Here is a 23,933-nt window from a genome sequence, read left to right on the forward strand (position 1 = left end):
TCAAGTTGGCACAGACCAGCATACAGGGAATTGCAAAAGTTGGGGTTGGACTGGGTTTCTATAACACATGTGGATTAAACCATTCTGTTGTAGCTGTATTTATATTTCGACACAGGTAGATTCTTAAGAAAATGAGTTGCTCTGGAATTTATTTAGGGCATCAGAGTAAAGGGGGATTGAACACAAATGCACATGACGCATTTCGGATTTTATTTGTATAAACAAGACATGACGGTCTGTTCCCGTCTCGTTAAATCAACCTGCTTGTTGCACGTCCAAAATTGGTTGAAATGTTGTTTTTACATGCAGAAAACATTGGGGGAAACTGGGTTGGCGTCTTTTACCACACACAAAAAAAAAGAAAAGTGAAGCCATGTTGGAGATTCCGGACACAATTAGGTCCTCTTCTGAAATGGGAATGGTTTAAAAAGATGGCGAAGCTGCTTCTCTCTGTCATTCAGACACCCTGCAATGAAGAACGGGCAAAACCAGAGGGTCATTATTAATAGAGCGATTCAGACCGTAAATCACACCCCTATAAACAAAATGGTAATAATAGATTAGCGGATCACTTTCAAAACCAAAAAAAATGAGTCATCTTTTTTTTCTTCCTTATTAAGATTGCATTAACTTTGCTGCTAAGTTACCCAAGTATGTGTTGGCAGTGAAACATGAACTGCCAAATGTTTGTAGGTAGATATCCTCTCTATAGACAGGCCCATTGTTCCACATGAGATCATAGCCTCCCACTCTTTTCTCCTTGCCAGTCAGCCTAACGAGAAAGAAAACAATCCATTAGAGTGCCTATCATCCCCTGGACAGACTTTATCTTGGAAGTCTAATTACATGCTAGTCCATCTTTACCTCTGTAGCATGTTCATTCATACCATACAATTATTCGATATTACGTGCTTTAAGAGATGGTGAAAGCCATTCTTTTTGAACTCTGCGTTTAATACAAAGACAGGAAGTCCCCCACATGTAGTTTGCTCATGTCCAAGTGTAATAGTGATAACGACGCCTTTTACCTTCCCTCCATGTCAACAACATTCAAAGTGTCCTCCAGTAGTCTGAACTTCATCTCGTAATCCTCCCGACTGCTGGGGGAGTTAGATGGAGATGCATTCACCTCAATTAACCACCTGTGAGGAGATGGAAGGTGGCATTCGGAGCTAGAGTGACAGAAAACCTCAACATGATACCTTTGCATGGCATAAGGCCTGCTGTGGAGCTTTAGCTACATTTAAAATTATAATAGCAAATTTATTTGTTTTTTGGGGTTTTTTTTTTTAGACAAGTACGTCACGTTCCATGTCAGTCTGTAATTTGTTTTCAGAGCGAGAAGAACAGAGGGATTGTAAAACAAAGGCTCACATTGGTAAAGCACTTACGGCTTGAGATTCTCGTCCAGCAGTATGTCGTAACCGTAGAGCTCAAAGCAATGTTTGTCATTTATAATGACCTTTTGGACACTCTGCAGACTTCGAATAAAGATGTTATCCATCTGTTTGAAGAGGATGTCAATCGACTCCCTACCATGTTTGGCAGTCAGGTATCTCCGAAGCTGTTGCATCTGCCATTTGCATCCCTATTTGCATATAAAACAAAACAGTGACATATTGTACCTACAACAGCAAATAGCATGACATACGTTTTCAAAATGTCAGACATGTACAACGCCTCGTAAAGTAATAATACTTTCTTTTTTTTATATCCTTGAATTTTGTCACATTACGGACTTCAAACTTGAGATTATGTGATAAATCACAACAATTTAATTTAAAATTGTGGAAACTGAAAATTAAATTTTTTTATGTTTTTTTTTTCATTTTGCAATATCCTAAGGAGCCACGATTGGTTTCTTAGCACATTTCCTTGAAAATAATGTGCGGTCAGGTTGGATGAAGAGCATCTGGGAAAAGTACTTTTAAAGTCTTGCTGTAGGTCGTTGATTAGATTCAGATGTGGAGTTTGTGGAGCCAACTGGAGGCTCAGAGACTCAACAGGTGCTGCATGAGAAGCATCTGCCATTTGTTCCAGGTCTATGGTCGCTCACCTCAGCTACGACAGGAGTTCTCAAAATGCATTGCTAAATACCTCTGGATTTATTTTTCAAGCAGTTTTCACTTGATTGCAGCATGGTTGAATCACTCATATATGACTGATATCTGGTTATCCCAATATTTTAACTATACAGTTGATTTTTAAAAAGTTTTACCTAGTTTGATTTGTAAATAATTGGTGTCAAAAATTTTTCTGAGTAAGGGTAGCGCTAGTTATGCTAATGCTACATGTATCACAGTTTAACAATATTGCATCGTTTGGGTGGATAAAATAGCAACAGTTTCAAGTAGTTTGGACCATTTAACAGTTTTTTTTCAAGACTTTGAATTATCAAGCTGAATTTATTTTTCCATCACCTTTGAACTTAATAAACAAAACATCCTCACACAGAATGATGCTGCCACCGCCATACTTCATTGTTAGTCTACTTCCACATTATTCATGCAAGAAAAAAATAAACAAATAAATAAAAAAGAGTACTTTTTGCACTAATTATTATTATTTTGGATACATACCTTTTCATGATTATAGTTTGGAGCTGTTTTTTGAACAGACACATTAGTGAGATGCATGTCTGAAATAAACACTAAGGACAACTCAGAAATCTCAGTGGACAGCAGCCTGACAATATGGGATTATTTCAGCCACACTTGTGCTGTGGATTATTCTTTATACCTTCAAACACTGGCAGGTAAAAAAAGAAAGGGATACACTTGTCGTCGATGGTGCTGAGCGAAAAGCGAGTTCCTGAGAAGCGAGCGAAACCGTCTCTGTATAACCATGCCTTTAAGGGAACATACTGAAAAACAAAAACAAAAACAAAAAATACGGTATATACAATGTGCAGATATAACAGCAGTGTTGACAACTTAAATAAAAACGAATGACTTCTTGCTACATACTGACGTGACCAGGACGTAAACCCTCAAATCAAATTTTCTCCCTGTGATAATAAAAAAACATGTCAAGTGAGGATTTACAACATATGTATACATATAATAATGCCATGTCTTATATTGATACTATATTATATTATATCAGTATTTCAGCTGATTACCATTAATAAGGTAAGGGTTCTCTATATATCGCTGTGCCACATAGTTTTCCACAGGTGCTGCATCCTTCTGCTCTTCTGAGTGAGAGCTTTCCTGTGAAATACAAGACATATCAGTAAAATTTTGTAATTGCAAGTACTATAACTTTTTTTCATAAAAGGAATAAACGTTACCTTCTTCCAGTCTATAATATCTTTCAGTTTCCTGAACAGGAAAATCCCTTTGCCCTGCGATTTTGCTACCTGAAAAACACCAGACAGTTTCAAAGTTAAATGCATTCTTGTCTCTTGGATCTTCCAAACTGAGAATAGAAGTATAATTTTTTTTTTATTATTTGTATTTTTTGCATAGGGTCTTTTCTGTGGTCTGTTTTAGCTCACCGGTTTCATGATCCAGATGCTGCCAGGGTTTCGATTGAACTCCTCTACAAAGAGATGATACTCGCTGGGCAGGACAAAGGTGCAGGGGAAAAAGTCACATTTAGAGGCTTCCTCGCGGCCAACTTCCTTTTCCAGATTCTTCTGGTACCTTTTGAGGTTTTTGACCATAAGATTTTTGCGGGACAGCTGTTTTAAAAATACGAGAAAAAAAAACAACAACACAGATTTGTACTTTCTGCTAAAAAAATAAGAAAAAAGAAAAATGTTTTAGTTTATCATCATAAGGCACCAGAATTGAAGAGATCTCACCTCGTAATGGTTACGAAAGTGATTTATTCTGACGTGTTCGTCCATGTATGAGTGGTCAAAATTCTCCCTAAGCCAACCCACATCACACCAGTTGAAGTCCCACTCTCCATCACTGGAAATGGGAGAAAACAAATCAAAACAAAGAATAATGAAGAGAAAGATGCTAAGGTCTTTTTGCCTAATGACCTGCCTTACTGCAAAGGTCCCCCCCGCCCCAATATATCCCTGAACTCACTCTTTGACTTCAACCCAGTTTGGTCTTTGTTTCAGGACATCTTGGATGGTGGTCGGTAAGCCGCATTTATAACGCACGCAACTTCTTCCTTCCCTGAGGAGAAGCAGCAACAATATCACAGTTTCCAGCAGCTAATTTATCAGCTACACATTAGCCAGTTTAGACAAAACACCCACCGTTCCTCACTTTTGCCACTATCATTTGAGGCTTTGTTTCCAGATGTCTGCAAAAGTAAGGAAAGAAAACTTTAATATTTAATTAAAGCTCTTTTCTTGTTTTGTAAAGGAGAACCAGCGCTTTCTAACCATACAAAAAAATATATTTGACAACATGAACTGGGCTAACTGATCTCAAAAATAAATATGTCATGACTCGATCTTAAAAAAAGTGAAATAAAGAACAAATGACAAACAAAATAATTGACATCTCATCAGTCTTTGCTATTTTGTTTACCAAGCCGTTTCTGGATCCCCATGTTCTCGGTTTGACTCTGATCCATTTATTGCTCGCTCTCTGGCATCCTTCACATTAAGTTGGCAATTATTGAAGGCTAAGAGAGCAATAAAATTAACAGAAAAGAGAGAAAGGAAAAACTGGCCAAAAGTGTTCTGTGATGGTGGCTTTAGACTAAAATCACCCAGAGGAAGAGATGTCTCCGGTTTGCTTCCCCAAACCCCCAAAATTGTTTTCTTATCACAAGAACTCTTGCGAAAGGATTGTGTGGACTGATGAAAGAAAAAGGGAACTTTTGGTGCTAAACTAAATACATTTTAGAAGAAAAAAAAAATCATATTGACAGTCAAACACAATACTCATCTTAGGACATTCAAATATTCTTAGACAATTTAGGTTGATGTCGAATCTTCAGAGACTTTTATTGTTCCACCCTACTTTTACTTGATTAATATTATTTATTAAGTATCGTTACTCTTACTTGAGTAAAATTTCTGGCTACTTCAATATCACTTCGCTGAACATAGAGAATGTACGGAAATAGACACACATAAAGTGCATGTTTAGGTGCCACTTCTTTCCGAGCGATTTGGAGATCAAGTGAAGTTACATTAAGCATTACATATTTTCATTTGAAGAACTGTACCGTGTTCTAACATTAGGTAGGATGCTAAAAACAAATTGAAAAAGTGTTCCTTCTGCCCGAATTTGTTATTTTGTATTCATGTTACTTGTTTACCTTGTGCTTCGACATAGACCCGTTCACCACGAAGTAGCAGCAGCAGGCTTCGGAACTCTCTATTGAGGTATTTGTATGGAGAAAGCTACATTATCTGAAAGGACGTCCACAAGAGTGTTGGAACAGTTGTTGTCATGACTACCGAGAAACCAACCAGCGTGGGGATATTGTCCCAAAGAGCTTGCCGTAGTGTCCTCGAGAAAATACGTTTGTTTGTAAGTATTATATAGATTTATTTATTTATTTATTTATTTATTTATTTATTTATTTATTTATTTATTTGGGCGGACTTACCTTTACCGAACTGATTAGCTTTGAACTGTCGAAATGCAACTGAAAATATAATGTGAAGAAAGAATAAAACAATCATCAGTTAGATCTCCTATTGAAATTAACTTGAAATGGATGTCATAAATAAATATTTAGAAATGAAAGTTGATTTCCAGTTTTGTCTCTCTGTGCTATTTACCATCTGATAACCACACGGGGGCACCAAAACCTCAAATAAGTAATATAGAGTTTTTTTGGTTTTTTTCTCAACATTAAATTTTGAAACATTTGCAAATACCCTTTAAAACAAGCCAAACCTGTCAAATAATTTATATATCAATATATTTTGTGATTTGAAATAGTTCATTGCAGAGTCTAGCATTTTTTTTATTTTATTTTATGTAGGACAACGGTTCTATTGAATAATAAGTGCTGTTTAGTAAGCAAGAACTTTAAAAATCAAACGATCCTGTTTCGAGTCACCTGGTTTGCACTTTGATCTTTCGTTCATGCCAAAAGATTAAAATCCTGCTCTGCTTATTGAGAAAACACCATTTTCTTCATATTCCCTCTCTAAGTCTGCTAAGACCAATGGATTTGAACAAATCTATATTTATTTTGTGACTAAGACATTCTGTTTTCCCTCTGTTTAGCACACCTTGCAGATTCTGGTTTTGCTGATCATTTTGTTTTTCTTTGTAAGATCAGAAAAAGGCGGCTTTGGGTGTACTGTTTATCCTGCCTCTGAAGCCTGTGCGCTGTCCAGCTCATAAAACAGTGACGATTATTGTTTTTAACACATTGTAGTCGGTAATGTAAAAATAGCTTATATCTGGCTTAGATTCTTGTGGAAAGATCAATAATAGGCTAGAACCTCAATCTCAGCTATGCAGCATCAATAAATGATCTTCCATATTGAAAACTAATGAAAAAATCAGGTTAGCCCACAATGAAAATGACTTTCAGTAAAATTAGAATGTGGGTGGTCAGCTACAGCAGTGTCTCAACTGGAAAGCAACACAAGGCAAACATCTGTGCCAAAGATTAGTTTCACAATGTTCTCACTGAGTGGAAGAATTACAATATAATTTTTTTGTGTCATTTTATGAACATCAGAGTTTGGGGAACATATCTTTTATCGTGCATTGTATTATTCAGAATTTATTTTATTGTTAGCAACACTGAAGATAAAGCAAAATAAGATATGGTAAAAGAAAATGAAATATTTTAAATCAAAAATAATGGTGGGAATATATCCATCCATCCATTTTCTTCCGCTTATCCGGGGTCGGGTCGCGGGGGTAGCAGCTTCAGAAGGGAGGCCCAGACTTCCCTCTCCCCAGCCACTTCTTCCAGCTCCTCTGGGGGAATCCCAAGGCGTTCCCAGGCCAGCCGAGAGACGTAATCTCTCCAGCGTGTCCTGGGTCTTCCCCGAGGCCTCCTCCCGGTGGGACGTGCCCGGAACACCTCACCAGGGAGGCGTCCAGAAGGCATCCTTACCAGATGCCCGAGCTACCTCAACTGGCTCCTCTCGACGTGGAGGAGCAGCGGCTCTACTCTGAGTTCCTCCCGGATGACCAAGCTTCTCACCCTATCTCTAAGGGAGAGCCCAGCCACCCTGCGGAGGAAACCCATTTCGGCCGCTTGTATCCGTGATCTCGTTCTTTCGGTCATGACCCAAAGCTCATGACCATAGATGAGGGTAGGAACGTAGATCGACCGGTAAATCGAGAGCTTCGCTTTTTGGCTCAGCTCTCTCTTCACCACGACGGACCGGTACAGCGCCCGCTTCACAGTAGACGCTGCCCCAATCCGCCTGTCGATCTCCCGTTCGGTGGGAATATAGTCTCATCAAAATCCTGGACTGGAGCCTCTAGTAAAAATTACTAAAAATTATTTTGCAAATGCATTTGGAAAGCCCATGGGCTTCAATCTGTTCAGACACATAAGACAATTTCACATGAGAATCTATCTATCTATCTATCTATCTATCTATCTATCTATCTATCTATCTATCTATCTATCTATCTATCTATCTATCTATCTATCTATCTATCTATCTATCTATCTATCTATCTATCTATCTATCTATCTATCTATCTATCTATCTATCTATCTATCTATCTATCTATCTATCTATCTATCTATCTCAAGCTCGCTAGCTAGCTATCTAACTACTTAGCTATCTTGCTATCTAGATTTCTATCTTTGTTGACTTGTAGGAAAAAACGTTTTGTTTTTTTTAAATCAGTTTAAACGTTTTTGTTTATCACAATATTTTTTTTCACAATAATGTAGGTTGACCTTTTCTTTCATCCAAAAAAAACATGTTGTTTTTGAACAGAGAATCTTCAAATAAATAGTTTCCTCCATTTTATAGGTCTGTGACTTTAAAGATCAAAGTTTGCCTTTAGCCACAAGTTTCCATTTCTATGACCACAGCAGCGCTGGCTTTCCCATTCTCATGTTCAGCCTTTTATTAGATTTAGAGCGCATTACTTCTTCAGTTGCCAACAGAAAACTTTGGTTCTTAGGCACAACAGTCAGTTGAAACATAGGTGCCTCGCAAAGATCAATCTCTGAGCGATATTTAGTTTTTATGGAGACAGATTATCTGGACTTGTTTTAAGTGAAAATTTTTAGGTTTGGCATCCCTCCCTCCAGGGAACTGCTATCTGTCTCTTGTCGCAGCTGTTATATGGTATGCATATAATTTTGGCTGACCACTTGTACTTATGCAACACGAGAAAAAATGTAAACGTTATTTTCACCGGTATCTTGGAATAAAGATTGTTTTTGAGGACCAACCCACAATGGGCTTGTCACTTTCAGACATGCAGCCTGTGTTTTCTGAGGAAGTCGAATTGAATTCCAGCTTTATTGTCCAATTTAAATTGTCATATCCAATATTGAATTTCCTTTTGCACAGATTTTATGTTTGCCTCAGTCTGACAGTGCTGGCCTCATCGCTGTTGGGGTTTTGCATAAATCTTCACCAATTACTGTGAGGTATCCCACAGACCATACATTTTCCAGAAGGTGAAAGTCATCAGTCCTTGTGAACCGTATGCTCCTCAGCAGCTAAACCACAAAGTAAGAAACTTGTGGGATTCAGGGTATAAACTGCTATCTGTCTTTGAGTTACGCTGCCTACATTATAGTGCCTCTATAGCTGTTCTCCTTAGAAATATACTGCTTTGGTAGATGAGTAAGTACTGCAAGCTTTTGGCAAACAAGTTTGTTTTGAATCCTTTAGGTCAGTAATAAGAATATAATTAAAAAAATACCAAAGTATTCAATTGTTTTAGGTTAGATAACAGAGAATATTCAGTGCCTATCAGTGTAGTGGGGATTTATGAGCAACAAAAATCACCTTTAAGACAAATTTCATGTAATAAAACAATGTTGCACAGAATTGGAATAAAAAATCTGCACATTTTTAATTATTTATTTGCTAATAAAATTTTGTGTGTACCTCCCTTTACTTACACAACCCTAAATTAATTCCAGTGCAGTCAACTGCCTCCAGAAGTAAACAAATTGGATAATTGGGTAAATATGTCAGTAATCACAGTTATAAATCTAGATGTTCTGCCAAGGCGTCAGATGATTGTTAGGGAATTCTGGCAAACAAACATCATCACATAAACTAGGGATTAAAGTAAACAGATCAAGATGTTTGAATATGTTTAAAACAGGTTTAGGCTATAAAAAAAATATTCTAAGCCTTGAACTTCTGAGAGAGCACTGTTCCAACCATAATCTGAAAATGAAACGAGTATGGCATAGCTGTAATCCTAACAAGACATGGATATTCCCCTAAACTAACAGCTAAGTGGCTGCGGATGGTAACTCTGGAGGAGCTGCAGAGATCTAGTGGAAGAATTGTTCAAAAATGAAAATCAGGAAGAAGTCACACAGTCCCCAAACAAAACCATTGTACAAAGAAAGGCCAGTCTGCAGTTTGCCACCTCCCATAGAGGTGACACAGCAATCAGCTTAGACCAGTTCTGACGTTTTTACCCCATAAAGCTTCACTTGTGGAGGAAGCCAAACATCCCACATCCCACTGATTACTTGTTTCATGCAGTGAAATCTGGTGGAGGATTTGTGGGGATATTTTCTTCAGCGGTGAAAGGAAAGCTAACTGGACAGAACTCAGTATATGTGGTAATCTTGCAAGATATTTTTGCCATCCTTTCCACAATAATGTGTAGTTCAATCAAATAAAATAAGATGAAGTTTGGGGTTGTGACAAGACAAAACGTACACGTCTTTGAACGACACAAATACATTTATGACAATCCCTCTTGTCACAACCATTCAAGCGGACATTGTGATAAGAGGTTTATTGTAAATTACTGGATTATAACGGAGACCCATTCAGAGCATCATTTAAAACCTTTATCCAGTTTACCATCACCAACCACGAGACAAAATCATGTCAACAAAAAAAATCTAATCTGATCTCCTCTCCCCTAAAAGGGGACATTCTTTTTTTTCACAATAAGTCCAAAATATTTGACATGTTTTTAGACTCAAATATGAGTCCCACCTGTTTATTGCTTCTCTGCTTACTACCTTAGAAGCAACAACAACGAAATGCAAATCCCTGGGTGCTGCACACAAACATGTTTTCTAATAAAACACGTGAAAGCCCAGAATAACAGGTCAAAGTGGGATCTGAAATACCTCTGCAATTTAACGCATTCCTTAATGTCTCCTTGTTCTTGCTGACGTTTGTGAATGTTTTCTTCTGCCGAAAGCCACAACATGAGCAAAGGCAGCAAGGCTATTGTCAAACTGAACATAGCGTATTGTGCTAAAGCAAAGACTAACCTGTCGAGTTAATGCCCTGATAAAATGAAAAGAATAAAGGACTATGTCGAGCTTAACTCTATGGATAACATCTGAAGTTTAAAGACTGTCATAATGAGCTACGTTGCAAAATACAATTCAGACTCCTAAATGTGTTACACAGCACAAGGAGGGAGATTTAATTGAGGTACGTACGTTTACTGCTCTCTGCCTCATTTTATTGCCTTAATTAGCAATGCCAAAACATGTTAATCAAGGAGATTGTGTTCCCGTTTTGTTTAGCTCTAACTCCCCACTTATGGTAAATAACTAACAATGAATCCACACTGAAAAAAAAGCAGACTGAATAGATCAGAATGTACAAGGTCTTTTGCAGCATGCACACATCCTGAAACCGCCAAACCACACACAGCCAGCTTTCCTGATAGCGCTCTGTCTCCACAACTGGGTTGAGGAGAAAGAAAACAGAATATGGTCTTAATTTATCTGGAATTCTCTCCGTTTCCCAGCTTGGGGATTGTGCCAGAGGACTTGGGTATGGCACAAAACCTTAGCCTTAGGGAATTTGGAAGGAGACCAGAGGGCAGTCATGAGTCAGACAGATTTGGCTTCAGAGGATGCTTCAGTAGGACAGTTAATGTGTCTAATACTGGGACTAAGGAAGTAAATAGTTTGAGAGGTGGTAGATTATTAAACAAACAAGAGTTTAATTCTTTCAGGAGCTTATGCCTTTGGTTCATGTCAGTGTTCTGTTCATGCATTTCTATGTTTGCCCTTGGGTTTTGGTCTGTTTCTTTCATCTTCAGGTAATTATTTCCACAAGTGAGACAGTGCCTTCAGACATAGTTATTAAAAGAAAAAAAATAATTAAATCCAAATAACTCTGTAGCTTTCCTCTTTGTTATTCTGTTTCAGTCTGTCTGGCAGCCCAATATCTGAGCGTAATAAACACCTAGCAGGGTCCAAGCAACTAAAGGGAAATTGGACTTGCAGGCTCACTGAGTAAAGTTTGTTTTAATAACACTGATTTGGAGCAACCTCCACTTAAAAGTCACCCAATCGGTGCTCCAGCAGTGTGACTCATTTCTACTTCCACCACCTGCATCACTGCCTTTCATTAAAAATGTGCTCCTGTACATTTGTCACCTCTGAGTGTTTTTTTTGGGGGTTTTTTTCTTTTTTGGTGAGTTTCACATCCATCAATCTTGGTGTAACACATATGATTACAATTACTAGAAGCTATCTTATGTTTTACATAATATTGCAGCAACAGAAATATGACTTTCTTTGGCACACACCTTTCACAGATGACATTACTCAACTAAAAATAATTGATTTCATAGATAATGTTCAATAAATCATTCAATAAAACATGCAGTTTTTTGTAAAGGTTATCATAACCGCCAAAAAAAACTATTTAAAATATTATCCCATCCCCACTGCAGATTAGATTTATTAGTAAAATATGCAAACTTGCGATTTTTTTTACACTAAACAAATCAGAGAAGAACAATTTAAATAACTGAACAAAAGCAATAACACAAGCGCTTTCTTCAAATACGACACAAAATTATTTGAATGCCTTTCTTGCAAATTTGTCCTTCCTCACAGATGGCATTTTTGCAGGTTCTTAGTGTCAGTGGAAGCAAAACATTACTGGACACTGCCTTGCTTCTTTGCTATATGGATGTTCCTTTTTTTTTTTAGATCATGTTCTTCTCACCGCAAACGCTCCAGGTGTTTTGGAGTTGTATCTTAAACATACCTGATGCAGCCATCATGTCTTCGATGGATTGCCTCAGGTACGCCTGATCCACACTGTGAAATATTCTGTTCAGGTATTTTAATAATTCTAATACTGAAACGGCCATTAAAAGTAGAAGTTAGTCATTCATTTGGATCAAAACCTCATAATTAGTTAATTTTGTTCCCAGTGTATTCATGTGTAACACGTGAACAGTTTTCAGTTTTGCCCATTATCCTATTTGCAAGAGGCTGAATATCTTCAGCTGCAAATCTAAAGTATGTGATCCCACAATGATTTTATAGCAAATAATTGTATTATTTTGTACTCACTTATTTACTTATTTGTATTATTTGTGCAAATTTTTTTCAAGTGTTTTGTCTTGTTTATCTAGTTATGAAACACTTATGCCATGTTCTGTTGTTTCCAAACAAGCTCTAGAAAAAAATCGGCATCTTATAGACAGCAGCCTCAACACTGACACAAAATGGACTTTTTTAATTGTTGTTTATTTTTTTTTTTTTTTTTTTTTTTTGCCTTGGCGATAAGCTCCAAAATACGCTTAATTGTCGTTTCACTGACTTCTTATTAGAAGTCTTCTACATTTTTATTAATGGCAAATGAGAATCAATGAATCAAGTTAGGCCTAAATATATATTATACAACTTGTGAGTCTTCAGTATCGCATGTGCTCTGCAGTCTCCTGTTGCGTAAGGGCGTTAGGAGAGGTGTGGGCGTGGACCTCTGCCTCTCCACAGCCCCACACCTTTGATTTGGGCTTTTTAGGAGAAGTAACATTGTGGATCATCGCACCGCACTTTGCGGACGTCGTTTTATTGAGACACAGGCACGTTTGCAGTTGAGATTAAGACGGGAAAATATTAAATCCACCTCAATGCTCTTGCTTGGGATTAGATTTATGACTTAATTTCATCGAGTGGAAAGCTTGAAAGCCGTCCCGCTGTCTGTCCGGACCATGTGAGTTACGAGGATTTACGGCAAACTTAATGGATGTACTTTCTCATCTTACTATGATTCAGTTTTGGAGAGTCTGACGCAGCTCAAATGCTGCCCTTTCACACAAGTATGATGCTTTTCCGAATACTGGTTCTGATTGTTTTTCAAGGTAAGTTTTTATTTTAAATAAAAAAATAAATAAAATAAATTAAAAAAAATATATATATATATATATATATTGTTTAAAATATAATTAGACAGTAGTCGCCTTGGTTTTTCTTTTCTTTCTTTTTTTTCTTTTTTGTACTTATTTCACATATTGTTTCACGTCCTTTTAATAAAGGCGTTTTGATGTCCCACGTGAAATCCGAGAGCGACCCCAGCAGTGTGCGGGACTCCAAGGTGATGGGCTCCACGGGATCCGAGGCTTCCGAGCCGTCTGAGACCTCAAGGTCCAGACAAAAGCGCTGCACCTGTTATTCCTACACGGACAAAGAGTGCGTCTATTACTGCCACCTGGACATCATCTGGATTAATACTCCTGAGTAAGATAGGATTCTCAAAATAACTGATTTGCTCACAATGTATCTGTTACAAGTCTAATACAATGAATGCAGCTCATAATTTTGGAGAGTAAAATGTGCATCGTTTAAAAAAGTGAGGTATTTAACCCCCCTTTCCCTGAGTCAGAGCTTTGCAAAACCACCGTCCACAGAAGCTTTTTGGGCATCTGCTTTGTGCATCCAGAAGCAAAATGTCTAGTCATTTTCCTGTTTTGCAACTTGTGACAGCATTACCCTGTGTTGTTTAGCTCTGTTTGCGTTCCCTTCCACTCTGGCCTGCTTCCCTTGTCCCTGCTTAACCAAAGCCTCCCCACAGCATAATGCTCCCACCACCATGCTTCACATCTCTACTGCTTTGTTCAGGCCCTTGTGTACCGCCACACACAGCTCCTCCAGAGTCACCGTGTGCCTCTTGGCAGCTGCTTGCCCTGATGTTAGTTTACACACAAACAGACTATACGGCTGCGTAACTTATAAAGGAAGTCGTTTGCAATGGATATGATTTGAGTGTGTCAGATTCAAAGAGGTTTATTAGATGTGCATGCTCCAGCTTTTGATCTGTAGAAGGAAAATTAAAATGTATTCTTTTCCTCACAGTTACTTACTATGCATTGTGTGAGTAACTATAACATAAAATCCAATAAAACACATCGAAGTCTGTTATTTTAGCACAAAAAAATATGGATATACCGCCAGATGTTTGAATACATTTGTGAAGGTGCAGGATAACAGTGTAGAACGTGTCGCATGGTTTCTGCAAGCGTCTCTAGACAGGATCCTGCCATATGTGGGTGAGGACAGAGTGAAGGAAGCGATCTGCCGATTGGCTTGCGGTGGGTTTATGCAACTAAGAGAGAGGAATCATTTATATTTAGGGAACATGCTATTGTCAAGTTACACCCAGTCATATTCCCCCAAGGCCACGCAGTTTTAGTTCAAGTGATAACAAGCCCGAAAGAGACTTCTCGTCTTACCCCGGTTTAAATTCACATGCTAAGTCTCTGAAGTATTGTCTAGTAGAGCTTGCACCACACACGCTTTTCTACTGAATTAGTGTGTTCTCAGAGCTTCAACTGGGTCTAATAGTTTTAATGACGTTCACCATCTTTTTTCATTGTAATTCGACTTTGCAGGAGCCAGAGCAAAGGTAATTTTGCTAAAGCTTAATGTTACGAAAATAAAAGCCTGAAGAGACAGCAGTGTGTTTTATGGTGTAATTATATTGAACAAGGTTAAAATAAACTCTGACTCTGTGAAACTGGGAAGATCTGGAACAAAACAATAGGAAGAACATCATCATTAACCAGCACCATTTCCATTGCACCAAGGTCAAAAACTTTCAAGGTTTTTTTTTTTTGTATTAAAGCAGGACTTTAATTCTGGATGAACACCACCTTGCAAAAGTATTCATTGTCTTTGAAGTTTTTTTTTTTTTTACATTCTGTCAAACTGCACCCGTTCAATCTTTATTTATAGAGCACAGTGAAGGTGACACAAAGTGCTTTACGGAAAATTAAAAAAAGACAAACCAAGGGTAACCATGTGGAAAAAGTACAAAAAGGTGTAGCTACCAAAGGTTTGAAGCACTGAGATAGTTCTCTCATGGTAATAATAATCACAATTCTTCTGCAATTGATATCACAAAGAAGTGCACAGTTGTAAAGCAAAGGGACGAGAATGCCTTGCCTGTATTTTACAAACTTTGTGTGGTGGGAAACTAACCCTTCACATCAAAATGAAAACATGAACTCGCTGTGAAGTATGACTTTGTCACGCTGTGGGGATCTGTTCTTCATCACGGACGGGGAAGCTGGTCTTAGTTGACGAGAAGATGGATGGAGCGAAATACAGGGCAAACCTCAAAGAAATCCTGCTAGAGGTAGAGAAGGACTTGAGGAAGTGGAGGGAGGTTCCCTTCAGTGACCCAAAACACAACCCTACAGGTAGAATGGAATACTTTAGATGGAAACATGTTCATGTGTTAGCACTGTAGCCACTGATGACCCAAACGTATAGAGATAGAGATACCAATGGAATGCACATTTAAGTCAGCTCATAACTTTTTTCACAGTTCATTTTAAAATGTTGCTGCCAATGTTGTTCTTTGGTTTGGTGGTGGCATGAAATGTTGCTATCTAATCATGCTAAATTTAGACTGATAGTTATTTCAGCTTTATTGTTTTTGATAAAGCAACAAACATTGGCAGAAAAATGATGGGGTTTTCTTTGGTGGTTGACATTTTACTCTGTTACCACAGAACCGTCACATTTCAATCGCTAAAAGCGATAAACAGAAGCCTTAAACAGGGGCGGTGATACATGCATTTCAGCATGTAGGGAAACTTAAATATCTCAACCGTATCTTCCTGCAGTGTGTTTTTTTTTCTTTTCTATGTCAAACTGAGGAAAATTGCCCTCAGCATAAAGGCAGTCAAACCACAGATTACAATCAGTGTGTTAAAATATAAATTTCAACACATTCAGTATTGACATCTTCATACCACATCCCAAGAAAGAAATAAAGCAACCACCCATTTTTTTTCTTCCTGCCTTCTGGTGCCAAGATTGTCAAAGGCTGTCTCAGATAAACAACTAAATTTATTACTTCAAAGCATGTCAGGACAAACAGACATACTTCAAATACTGAATGAAGCAACGAAATGGAAAACAACAAAACTATGGGAGAATTTGTTTTTTGTTTTTGTATGGAAATCTCTGAATAAATAATACAAAACCAGGACGAGAAAGTCAATCTTTCTTAAACAGATCTGTGAAAAGTCTTACAGACTTTTCAACTGTATGCGCAGAGCTGCTGTTTTGCTGGAAGGTGAACATTTGCCCCAGTCAAGTTTTTACAGCAGTTTGTAATTTCCCCATTGTTGCCCATCTAGAGCCATCCATTGTCCTTTGAGCTATGGCTAATTTCACGTTACGTATTAGAAGAAAAAATATTCTCAACGACACGCGAACATATGGTGTGTTTGTTTTCTGCACGCGCCGTATTTTACGTAAAGGTCAACAACTTGAATTTCAGTCTCGTCTGAATGCAATACAGTCTTCTAACATGACGTATGGCACGTGGAACATCAAGAAGGACTTCTTACGGCTTTCTTATTGCCACCTTTTCATTTACACAATATTATTAGTTGTCCTGTTCACAGATTCTCCTGCCTAACTGTGGATGTCTGCAGCTCCTCCATACCTACCATGGACCTTTAAGATACTTATGAGTTGCTCGCATACTGACATTGACACAGAGTTGGAAAGGACTCCAACTCTGAAATCCAGTTGGTTGCAGTTTATTTTTTATCAGAGTAAAGTAGGCTGAGGACAAATCAACACTTGTTTTCAGACTTTAATTTGTTCAATAGGATTCCACTTTCAGTTCATAAATCTGAAGTACTCTGTTGGTTTATTAAATTATAATAAAATACAAAAGGTGAATAAGGCTCAAGATGTGTAGTTAGATTGGCATGACAATGTATTAAACACAGCTTCAGTAATGCTTTAGTGAGGCTACTTTTTAGTCGTACTTACAAAGGTGTGGCTGCAAATAATTTCCAAGTTTAATGCTGTTGTACGTGAAAGTGGAGACTCCTTATCTCCCAAACGTGAAACAAAAGGGGGTACGCTGCCTCAAAGCAATTCCCTCCTCACCAGCTCATGCTAGCATTTTCAGAACCATTTGTTTTTATATTAAACCGTAACTCTTGACGCACAGCTGCCAATTCACACTGAAGAGTCTTTTAGCCTAAGGGCAATCAGTTGCAAACTGGCAGACAAAGGAGGAGGCGAGAACTGCAAAGTGGAAGCAATGGGAGACATGTCTGTTACACTGCAGATATTCAGTAAGACACAGGCAGTTTGGCATATTCTAACAAGTAAAGGAGGGAAAGTAATTTATTTTTCAATGAATCTTTTCACTTTTCATGACTAGCCTCCTTCACCCAAGTCTGTTTGTGGAACAGTATGGATTGTGTTTTTTTTTACCTTTGAGTCTTTACGCCACAATCACTTATGCCTCTTTTTTTTTTTCAAATAAAATGATTGTCAAGACAGTTGAAAACAGATGAGACAAAAGAGAAAAAGGGCAATCTGACAGCACAAGAATTGCTATCCAGATAGACAAATTGGCTTGAACCGACAGTATCGTTAAAGACTCTTTGAATTACTGTTGTGAAGTGGATTGATAGAAGTCATATGTCAGATGTTATATGTTTCACCTGCTTCTCTGGTATGGCTGCCATTTTTCATCCGACTTATTCCTATTGGCAGTGTTAATAGTGATCAAACTCCTCAAAAACGTCAGTTATGCAAAATGGATCCAGTCGTATCACACCATGTTATTATATTTTAGTTCAGCCAAATCCACTATAGTTTTTTATGTGGCCCTCTAGACTCTTGAGGGCTCCATAAATGGAACATTCAAGATAATAGTTGTGTGCCTAAATGTTATTTTATTAATCAAATCTAGCTGTTTTTATCTGTATACTGCCACATTTCATTTTAAGATATGCTCAATGAATACAGAGATATCGATTTATTGATATTTTGAAATTTTAATCTGAAGTTTTATCAATACATTCTGCCACCTTTAAGGACATTCACGGCCGCAATATGGCTCAAAATGAAAATGAGTTTCAGGCTCTTGCTTTCTACTAAACATAGCACATCATTTTGAACTTCGGTCCTTCGCCGCTGAATCGAGGTGTTTGTTTGCACTTTATCTTAGGCGCACTGTGCCTTATGGTATGTCTAACTACAGAGGACCAAAGAGAAGGAGACGTGATGCTGCTGCAGCACCAGCGCCTGAAGGTGGCCGAACTCAGACACGTCGCTGTATCTGTGCTGTGACAGATGCAGACTCTGGGTGTCAACGCTTCTGTCTGTCAAGGTACGCCTTACTCCAGCTAGCAAAAGCTCTGGAAAATGATGTGTTTGCATTACTAAAGGTAATTAAGAGTAAATATCAAAGTGGTTCCACCAGATGCCAAAGATGCATATGAACCACTATAATTATTGCCATTAGTGGTAAGCAGTAAAACACCTTAAATTAAATTCACTTTTGAACATTGAACAATGTGGAAAAATCCAAATTTAAATTTGAGTGCATTTTTTTTAGCACCAAAGCCTATAGATTACTTACATATCTAAATGAATATTTGTCCATAAATGATTGATCAGTGGCTATGACCAAAACAAATGAAAATGTTTTACTCCCTGGGCTCCAACAAAAATTGACAGCACATTATGCTGGATATCTGTAAAAATCTAAATTTCTTAATTGGTACTGACACTTTATTGACTAAAGATCTTTCAAAATTTTCTTGTCGAAAAAAAGTGCAGTGTGCTGTTAAATTTGATTTTGCATGAGTTTTTTAGGTCGGACCTAATTTAATGGGTAAGAAGTCGAGATCGTGAGTGTGCCATCTCAAAACCCTTAGCTCTTCATTGTAGTCATTCTTGTTAAGTCTTATCAAAGTTTCAATGGTGATTTAATCAACTGATTATCTTGTTCAAATAATTTCTTAAACATTTTTAATCCCCTAATTTTGCCTGAATTGGACAATCTCTTGAAGTAGCTACTTCTTCCCATCTTTCCATCTTGCTTGGAAAGATGGAATATCAGCTTTACACCAACAAACTAGAGTCCTAAATTGAGCAGCCCTCCTTTTTTCCTTAAGCTGATTGATTCCTTAAGCTTGGTCTTTCCCCCTGCAAAATTGATAAAAAAAATTAGCTTGTCCCATTCATAAAACAGTTCATTTGTTATTTTAATTGGAAATGTTTGGAACAAATAAAGCATCTCAAGCAAAATATTAATCTTAATTTTATCGAAACGTGACACCAATCCTAGGATTGGTATGCAATTGTATCTTTTAATGTCCTCTTTTATTTTATTGCAGAAGAGCTTAAAGCTTCACTATTTAAATGAGTAAATGTCCTGCATAGGACATGACTGGCGGTATCTGGTATTGATCACAGTGTTATCTTTAACTGTGCCTCTCAAATTGGTAAACTTTATCATGTTTGCTTATACGTATTCAGACATTTTGCCGGAATAAAGCATTATGTTTGGGCATCTTGGTTTCTCATCTTGAGCATATAATTGGCCTAAATCCACAGAGCTCTTGTACTCTTGGCAGAGGTCTAAAATTAATATTAAAAAATTCCTCCCGTCTTTGTTCTTGTTGGGTAAACTAAACCAGCCTTGTCATCTCTGCTGAGGAGTGTTTCTCCTAAACAATGTGGCATGATTACTGGTTTAAGGTCTGTGGTTACTCATAAATGTACGGGACTATGTTTCACATAAACCCATATCCTCGTTTTCTATGTTTTTGTCACAACTATTGGTTAATGCAAGACTAATTTGAGGGAATGTTCCTAATACCAAAATTTTCTCTTTAAAGCCCACATCAGACTCAACTATCCAGGAGTCCCCACAGAGTCCCCTGACTTGGATGATGCCACAACAACCATCCATCTTCTGCTGTTCCTTCCTAGGTCAATGGATCTTTCCGCTCCCCTTCACCCACTTCCCTTTGACCTCCGTTTGGCTCCTTGACTCCCAGATACAAACTGTGAAAAGGAAGAACTTCTGAGTTGCTTACTGCCAACATTCCTCTGCATCAAAACTCTTGGAACAAGTTCCATCAGGCCAACAGGTTTCAAGAAGTCATCACAAAAATTTGATGCAGACCTCTTGGGGCTATTCTTACTTTTTGCTACCTTTTTGAGAGAACCAAAGGGATTGTTTTCACCATAATATCAATGCAATAGCAAGTGACCTTGCTTATGTCAAGCTTGACCAGACCAACTCTTTGGTTTTGGTTTATTTGCTGTCGACTGTAACTCTCAAAATTTGTTTTGTCTAGACCAACATATAAGCTTATAAAAGTATATGAGATGGTTTGTTCCGCAGAACAGGCCACAAAGCAATAAATGTCCAAAGAAATCAAGGAAAATAGAAACAGGGAATATTGGGGTGAGGGCTTGCCATAAAAATAGGGAAACAAAGGCTGGAAGTTGGAGCGCAAAAGTACTGAACATACTGTTTTAATGTAATCTTTTCCAAATTATTAATCATTGATAGGAAAGACACTGACAGCCCAATTTATGAGCACACCTTACTTGTAATGTATTCTTACTTCCCTTCAGAGCTGCTCTGATTCTTTGCTGCAAAGATTCCGCAAAATGTGCCTTACATCAAGTAACAAGTCTGAGGTTATTTCAGATTTGTGACTCAGGTGGGGTGTGGCATTCAAATTTCGCACAGTTGGTACTAAGGAACCCAAATAGTGCCAGAAATATTCCCCATACTATAACAGCACCTACACTGGTCAGAACTGTTGATGGCCGGATGGACTCATACTCTGCAGATATTTAATCCAAACTCTGACCCTATCATCTAAATGATGCATCAACATTGCTACTTACCTGACCATACAAAACAACAACAGTTTTGTAGTTTGCTACTGTTCAGTGTTGGTAAGCATGGATGAATGGTAACTTCAGAGTGGTTTCTGATGTGGTTTTATGCTGCTGTTGCTCACCTACTGCAAGTTTTGAAGAGTTTTACATTCAAAGGTGGCATTCCTTGGATGTAGTTGTTAGTCATTTGGGCAATAAAGATTGACACGAACAGGTAGAGTAGAGCTGCATGAACTGTACTCAATCGTGACTTGAATATAACCATAAGCCAGTAATCTAACATTACTTAAACTCTGACATGGTGAGCTGGTATAGAAAATGGTCTTATGTGGTAAATGGTCTGTATTTGTATAGCGTTTTATCAGGTCCAGAGGACCCCAAAGCACTTCACACTACATTCATTCATTCATGAATAATACCACCTCTGATTTTTATGTAAGACAGTCCTATGTTACATAGAAATGTCCATTGGCATTATGTTTTCAGGTCACCCTGATTATTCTTTGAAAAACATGTATTTATACAGCAGGAAGTGAAACTGTTTGTCCTCAAACATCGTGATTGAATCAGGAGAAATGGGCAAGTGTAAGGATTTAACAAAATTGAACGTGATTCAGATTTTCAAAGCATCTCTAAAACCGCAGTTTTGGTGTTTCTGGTCTGTCGTGGTCAGTGTTTCCTAAAGTAGTCCAAGAAGAGACAACTATAGGGTCATGGTCAACCAAGGTTTACTGATGCTTTGGTGTTTCTGGTCTGTCGTGGTTGGCCCATGTGGTCAGACCTAACACTCAAATAGTTGAAGTTAATGGTGTTTCTGACACAAACATGTCCAAGTACACAATGTGATTTAGTATATGTCATAGCATACCTGCTGGCCAGTGGATACAATATTTCCTTATAGATACATCTTCTTTTTCCAGGATTAGAGATGGCAACAAGTTTGAGGTGTGGACTTCCAGACAATCTCAATTCAATCAAGCATGTTGATTAAATTGAGGAGGTCAGGCACCTGTCTTCCTTGCCTTTGTCTGTTTATTGTCTTCTATGAATGAAATGAATTTTGTTGTGCTTCTGTACAAAACCAATACAAAGCATTCTGATTCTGATTCTGATGTTTGGGATGTGCTGGATAAATAAGTCCAAATCACAGAGACCCCATCCTTGGATCTCACAAGACTTAAAAGATCTGCTAAAATATGTTGGCGCTAGATATTACAGTGCACCTTCAGCATTCTTGTGGAGTTCATCCTTTGACGGATCGGGGTGTTTTCAGCAGCAAAAGCAGACCAAAATACTAACAGACACATGACTATAATGTTAAGCTTTATGAGTGTTTAGTTTGTCTATAACTTTGGACATGACATGAAATGCACACCATCCCTACTACAGAAATCTTCTATAGTTAGTTGGAAGGAACATCAGCCTTAAAGAAAAATAACAGTGGACTTGTGAATGTTGCATTCTGTAAAATTAAAGACATAGGGATTATCCCCATGTTTACAAAAGAATCCAGTTTAATCCCCAAGAATTTCCACAAGCAGTTATTTTATTATTTTGTAAACTATGTATAGCATGTATAATGTGTATGCATAACTTGTATGTACATTTCAGATTGCTGTATTCATACATACCAATGCAATATCACGTATACCGGGATGATGCTAATTGAATAATGATCAATGATTGTGATTTGAAGATTCCACTAATTTGTCTAGCCAGTCGAACAGTTTTCATTGTTGGAACAGACTGTGAGTTAAAGGTAAATTAATTATCTTACTCTCTTGTTAAAACACGTTGCTAGAATCTTATTTGTTATTGTTTTCCTGCATCTCATCTTGTAATAAATAATTTCTTTCTTTTTTTTTTTGACAGTCTATTCGAAAGCGTTATTATTGCTCTCAGATGTGCACACAGGAAAAACATTTGCATGGGTTTATATTGACCTTCCTTAGTCAATGTGAAAAAGAAGTATGCAACAACTGTAGCTAAAGATGTTTTATTATTTCGCCACATTTTGTGAGAATATTCATCTGCAGAAACATGTATAAATATATTAAGCATTTATTTTTTTTGACTAGATTATAAACTGTTTTTGTTATCCCAAAAATAGAATATTCAGGTGTAACAGCAGCATCAGATATTAAAAACAATATATCAAAACAAGATTAATGATATCAGCAATAACAGTATCAATAATAATATACTGTAGGTAACTATAACAGAAAATACCCTGCAGTTATTAGAAATAGGAATATTTCACTCAAGATCTAAGGGATGTGCAACTGAGTTGGATAACTTTTAAAACAATTTACACAATGTGCATGTGTTTGAACATTAAAAAAAATACCCATATATTGTTTTTTTTCCTACGGTTTGCTGCCGTTATTCGTCAGTTGGATCCACAGAATAATACTAAGAAGAAAAATGCATAATACGTACTGATAAAACTTCAGATAAGCTTGTGGTCACATTGTGAGTAGTAAATTGCTTCATGTCAAGAATCCTGCAAATTACTTCAGCTCTCAAACTCAATAGCCTAATTTAATTGTATGTAATTATTTTACTATTAAATTAAGTAAAAACAGATATTAGCCTCAACATTATCTGTATATGTGCTAAAGGCCAATAATAAAACAATACAGGCAGGCAGGCATTTGTAGAAAAGCTATGCTGCAAAAATAAACTGTGGCTGGAATTTCCGCCCATCACCTGTTTATCTTGTAATCTTGAGGCAGGAAAGTATTTTAATCCTGAACTAATTCTGTGTAACTTTATTTTAAATTCACAAATAATATTGTTTTCATGTAACAGAGTTTTTTTTTCTAATTAATTTGAGAAATGCTCTTTTATTTTACCAAAACAAAACAAAACAAAAAAGAAAAGAAATATTTACTCAAAGACAAACTTTCTTTTCT

At 37.4% G+C, this 23,933-nt stretch overlaps 2 protein-coding genes across 3 annotated transcripts; one reads left to right on the top strand and one right to left on the bottom strand.

The window, feature by feature from the left end:
- Positions 1-193: 193 nt before the first annotated feature.
- Positions 194-5,393, bottom strand: ttll9 (tubulin tyrosine ligase-like family, member 9). Its single transcript, XM_008413453.3, has 14 exons — positions 5,236-5,393; positions 4,220-4,266; positions 4,044-4,136; positions 3,809-3,920; positions 3,500-3,685; positions 3,293-3,361; positions 3,122-3,212; positions 2,967-3,007; positions 2,776-2,863; positions 2,580-2,638; positions 1,392-1,588; positions 1,029-1,142; positions 648-772; positions 194-466 (listed from the first exon to the last, which is right to left on the bottom strand). Exons 1-14 carry the CDS (start codon positions 5,248-5,250, stop codon positions 396-398), a joined length of 1,308 nt encoding a protein of 435 aa, XP_008411675.1. The 5' UTR covers positions 5,251-5,393; the 3' UTR covers positions 194-395.
- Positions 5,394-12,787: 7,394 nt separating this feature from the next.
- edn3b (endothelin 3b) lies at positions 12,788-22,885 on the top strand. Of its 2 annotated transcripts, none has more exons than XM_008413452.3 (4): positions 12,788-13,193; positions 13,368-13,569; positions 18,353-18,481; positions 19,998-22,885. In XM_008413452.3, the coding sequence occupies exons 1-4, from the start codon at positions 13,133-13,135 to the stop codon at positions 20,041-20,043; spliced, it is 438 nt and encodes a 145-aa protein (XP_008411674.1). In that variant the 5' UTR covers positions 12,788-13,132; the 3' UTR covers positions 20,044-22,885. The 2 variants fall into 2 exon arrangements, with proteins under 2 accessions (XP_008411674.1, XP_008411673.1); XM_008413451.3 differs by having other exon boundaries at positions 12,809-13,193; positions 18,320-18,481.
- The last annotated feature ends 1,048 nt before the right edge of the window (positions 22,886-23,933 follow it).

Source organism: Poecilia reticulata, chromosome 7 (assembly GCF_904066995.2).
Source record: "Poecilia reticulata chromosome 7, P_reticulata-male-v2, whole genome shotgun sequence".
Lineage (NCBI taxonomy): Eukaryota > Metazoa > Chordata > Actinopteri > Cyprinodontiformes > Poeciliidae > Poecilia > Poecilia reticulata.